The sequence below is a fragment of the Manduca sexta genome, chromosome 26 (assembly GCF_014839805.1).
Source record: "Manduca sexta isolate Smith_Timp_Sample1 chromosome 26, JHU_Msex_v1.0, whole genome shotgun sequence".
Lineage (NCBI taxonomy): Eukaryota > Metazoa > Arthropoda > Insecta > Lepidoptera > Sphingidae > Manduca > Manduca sexta.
This window is the reverse complement of record NC_051140.1, coordinates 7,741,237-7,745,873: the sequence shown is the minus strand read 5'-3', so window position 1 is coordinate 7,745,873 and position 4,637 is coordinate 7,741,237. Positions and strand designations below refer to the sequence as shown.

The 4,637-nt window shown below is 56.8% G+C and overlaps 1 protein-coding gene across 1 annotated transcript; it reads right to left on the bottom strand.

Moving 5' to 3' along the window:
* Positions 1–942: 942 nt before the first annotated feature.
* LOC119190698 lies at positions 943–4,435 on the bottom strand. The gene is made up of 4 exons (XM_037443116.1): positions 4,273–4,435; positions 1,715–4,000; positions 1,314–1,627; positions 943–1,020 (listed from the first exon to the last, which is right to left on the bottom strand). The coding sequence occupies exons 1-4, from the start codon at positions 4,433–4,435 to the stop codon at positions 943–945; spliced, it is 2,841 nt and encodes a 946-aa protein (XP_037299013.1).
* Positions 4,436–4,637: the final 202 nt, after the last annotated feature.

Here is a 4,637-nt window from a genome sequence, read left to right as displayed (position 1 = left end):
CAGCGACTCGTATGGCCCGTCGGGTCCTCGAACGTGCGCTGGACGATCCCCAGCGCCACACGTTCCTCGGCAGCTGTTGGTCGGCGATGGCACCACGTCGCTCCACGCGCAGCGGACGAACTCTTTCTTGTTGACTCGCCGCGTACCAGGGTCGTAGGTACTCCACATCCACCGGCGCCAGAAGTTGTCCGCCAACGCCTGCGCCGCTCGCCATGCCCGTCGATCGACGTCTTCTACAGGGTCCGATTGTGGGCCCTGATGATGAGCCCAAAAGTGATTGGGCGAGCGCCTCCGGGTCCCTCGGGTCGACGTCACGTGGGTCAGTGGTCTTGAGTTGACTGAATGTTCGGCTTCAGCCAACAACGTCCGTAGGGTTTCTTCGGACGGCGCTCTTTCCTTTAGGGTGACGGTTAGTGCGGTTTTGACTGATCGCACCAACCGTTCCCACGCACCTCCCTGGTTGGGTGCGCCCGGAGGGATGAAGCGCCACCATCCGATGCAGCAGCCCGACGTTGCGTAGCCTGCTGCCACCCTTGTAGGCCGCCTGTAGCCTTCTTCATCCGCCCTGAAGTTTGTGGCGTTGTCGGAATACATTATTTTCGGCCATCCTTTCTGCTGCCATCCTGCGCAACGCCATGATGGCCGAATCCGTTAGGGATGCGGCGAGCTCCAGATGTATGGCGCGTGTCGTTAGACAGGTGAACAGCGCGCCCCAACGCTTCTCTCGCCGGCGTCCGATCTTCACTATCATCGGCCCGAAGTAGTCCACTCCGCAGTTGGAGAAGGGCCGATGATACGGGTCCAAGCGGGCACGGGTAGATCTCCCGTGGCCGGTGGCTGCGGCTTCGTGCGTCGCACCTTACACAGTGCGCAGTCTCGTTCCACGGTGCGCAACGGTGGGCCTCAGGTGTATTATCCATATTTTTTGCCGCAGGTCGTTGGTCACGCGCTCCCTATTTGCGTGACCTGCTGCACAGTGTTCTGCAGCACGATGAGCTTCGTGACGGGGTGTCGGGCGTCCTAGATGACGGGTCGTTTGGCGTCATCCGGGACTGTGGCTGCTGCGATGCGTCCCGGGACTCGCAGCACGCCATCTTCTAACACCGGGTCCAGCTTGAATAGCCGACTCGTCCTTTGTACCGGCTGGGAAGACTTCAATCGTTGCAGCTCTTCCCCGAAGCTCTCCCTTTGCGCCTGTTGCAGTCCTCACATCTCCGCCCGCTTCAGGTGTCCCACTTCCAGGTGTGGTGTCTTGCGTCGCGCGATGTCCGCGAACGCCAAGACTCGCCGTGGCTCGCACCAATGTTTCATACTTGGAGAAGCGGGTCGGGTCGGGCAGCCAGCGTTCCTTTCCGGGCTCTCTGTGACGTGCAGGACCTCTGCTTCGTCGTCCTGACTTCCGTCTCTCGTGGGCCATGATTGTTCGGGCTCGAGGAGGAAATCAGGTCCCGGAACCACCGGCTGTCTTCACTCGCGCGTCGCCCGAAGTCGAGTGGCTTCATCGGCGACGTTGTGCGTCGTGGGTAGCCATCGCCACTACTTTTGTCGGTGAGCTCGGCGATCTCCCGCAGACGATGCGCGACGAAGGGTGTGTACCGTCGCTCGTCGTTCCGGATCCAGTGGATGACTGTTGTGGAGTCAGTCAATATATATTCTCTCCGCCACGATGCGATGCTCCTTCTTCACTGCGTTAGCGAGGGCGCGCCCCGATTACCGCCGCTTGCAGCTCGAGGCGGGGTATCGTTTGCGTCCGTCGCGGTGCCACCTTCGCCTTGGCGGCCACCAAAGAGTGTAACGTTCTCTTGGCCGACCATCCGCCAATACGCCACCGCTGCGTAGGCCTGCTCGCTGGCGTCGCACATAACGTGGAGCTCGATGCGTCGCTCGTGGCTCGTCGGTCCATAATGTCGGGGAATGCGCAACTGACCGATCGCCGACAGTTGCGACAACCACGTCGCGAACAGCTTGCCGTCTTCCTCTGGCACCCGTTCGTCCCACGACATCTTTAAGCGCCATAAGTTCTGAAGGATGATCTTGGCGCGAATGGTGTACACGCTGAGAAGTCCCAGTGGATCGTAGATCGACATGACTGTACTGAGGGCTTCTCTTGGTGGGCGTGCGCACTTGCGCGTTTTACTTCTTTCGGGACTCGGCTCATTGCTGAATCCCAGCTCGTCTCGCTCCGGGTCCCACCGCAGTCCCAATATCTTGCTGTGTTGATGTTCTCCCCAGTTGCGTGGGCTGATTCGAGCGCAACTCTGGGGGGGCACGTCGCAAGCACACCTCGTCGTTCGAGTTCCAACCGCGCAGAGTGAATCCCGCCGCCGCGTGCACCGTCTTCGTTTCCCTCTATGGCTTCGTGCGCTTCTCCGGGTGTATCGTAGCTGGCCACCAAGTCGTCCATATAGTGATATTTGGTGATGGCCTCCGCTGCTCTGGGATACAGCTGCGCATGCATCGTTGGCGTTGTGATTCCTTACGAAGTGCGCCATGAATGGTGAACTCGCTGCACCGAAGATCATGCTGGTCATCTTAAATCGCTGCGGCGGGTTGGTTCGGTCGTTACCGCGCCACAGAAATTGCTGCGCTGACTGATCTTCGGCACGGATCTTGATTCGCAGGAACATTTCTTGTATGTCCGCTGTGACTGCTACAGCGCTCTCCCGGAACCGAAACATTATTCCGGGCAGAGACATCAACATGTCAGGGCCTTCCAGTAAGTGGTCGTTCAGACTCACCCCGTGACTTGTCGCCGCTGCGTCGAACACCAACCTCTGCTTGCCAGGCTTGTTCGGGTTCTGCACCGCGAAGTGAGGGAGGTACCAACAGACGGGGCTCGATGATTCTGACCCGTCGCACCTCACTGCGTATCCTTTTTCTATAAGGTTATTCACCTGTGCAGTATATTCGCGGGCAAATTCAGGCGAGGCGTCCATCTTGTGCTCGATTTGTCGCAGGCGTCGAAGTGCCGCGTTGTAGCTCGGCGGCATGGCGGTGTTGTCTTGTCGCCACGGCAAGCCGACTTCGTACCCGCAGTCTATCTTCCTTATAGACGTCTTCAATGTGGCGATGGCTCGTCGATCTGCGTCACTCACTCTCGGTTCTGGTGTGACGCCGAGCGCTTCTATTTTGAAGTGATCTTCCACGAGGTTATGCAGTCCGTCGTGCTCCCGCTCGTATATATGAAGCACGTTTTCTTTCTTTGTTATGACGCTACGTGGTAACGTACCGTGCACCACCCAGCCGAGTAGCGTCCTTGATGCCGGTTCGTTGCGGCCGCCAACTCGCAGTTCTCGCGACACAATGTGCTCCCAATGATCCGCGCCCAATAAGATGCCTGGGCGCGCTCGTTCATAGCACAATTCTTCCGGCAGGTCCCTTAAATGCTTCAACTTCATAAGCACTGCCGGAATGGTCTGTTGGTGCAGTTTCAGGTGCTTTATTGTTCTTGCTCGTATTGAGTGTGGCTCGTCTTCTGTCACACCTCTAATTCGCACCGTCACCAACTTGCTGGCTTTTTCCTTTTGAGCCATGTTAACGCCGCTTAGGTGCAGTGCTTGTGTAGGGCCGTCTGCACCTATCTTCTCGGCGAGATCTTCATCCATCAATGTCACCGTGGCACCTTCGTCGAGGAGAGCGTGCGTTCTCACCTCCCCCCGTGGACCGGCGACTACGACCGGGCACATCTTCAGAAGCACGGTGCGTGCGCCGACGTTCGTTTTCGGCGTCACTGACAATACTTGTTCCTTGTCACGTACCTCTGTGTTTTCCGGTTTCTTTTCCGCTTGATGCAGCGATGAGTGATGCGGACGACGACACTGTTCCACACCGCACAGCTTGGCTTTGCATGTTATGCGTCGATGAGTACTGTTCGCACACTTAAAACACAGCTTCTTTTCTTTGATCAGGTTCCATCGCTGTTCGACGCTAAGTGCTTTGTACTTAGGGCACTGCGTTAACACATGCGCCTCGCTGCATGCCGGACACTCTTGTTTTTCTTCTTGTTCAAGTGTATACGTTGCTCGCCTTTCTCTTGATCGCGATGGCCGGTCTGAGTTCTCTTTTCGCCGCGCTGCTCGTTCCCGCAGACGGAGCGTACGTATATTTCAACGCTCTGTCCGCTTCTCGCATAAGGAAGCGAGACAATACGACGATCTCTGGGTCAGGGCGTTCCTTCATTTTCATAGGCGTAATCACACCATCGTGATCGTATGTGCGGGCTCAACTTTTCTAACACTTCACGAGTCAAAAGTGGATTATAGAGGTACTCACGGCGATCCATACTCCGCAACACACATATAACATTTTGAATCTTGATCGCGAAGTTGTTGAGTTCCGTCGCCGTTGAGCCGGGCTTGGACGTCTTTCTTAACTCGTCCAAGGCACGATCAATAATCACTTCTGGCCGTCCGAAGCACTGTTCCAATGTCTTCATAATAGTGCTCGGGTCTGTGGCCGTATGCAAAAGTGCGGCCACGACATCACGCGCCTCCTTTCAGCGCGCTTCTTAGTCGCTGAATGTTCTCAGCGGCAGACACGTTGTACAATTTCGTAGTGTCTTGCATGGCGGCTTTAAAGGAAGCCACTCGTTCACTGCGCCGGAAAATGTTGGTAAATCTACTTGTCTCACCCGAGGT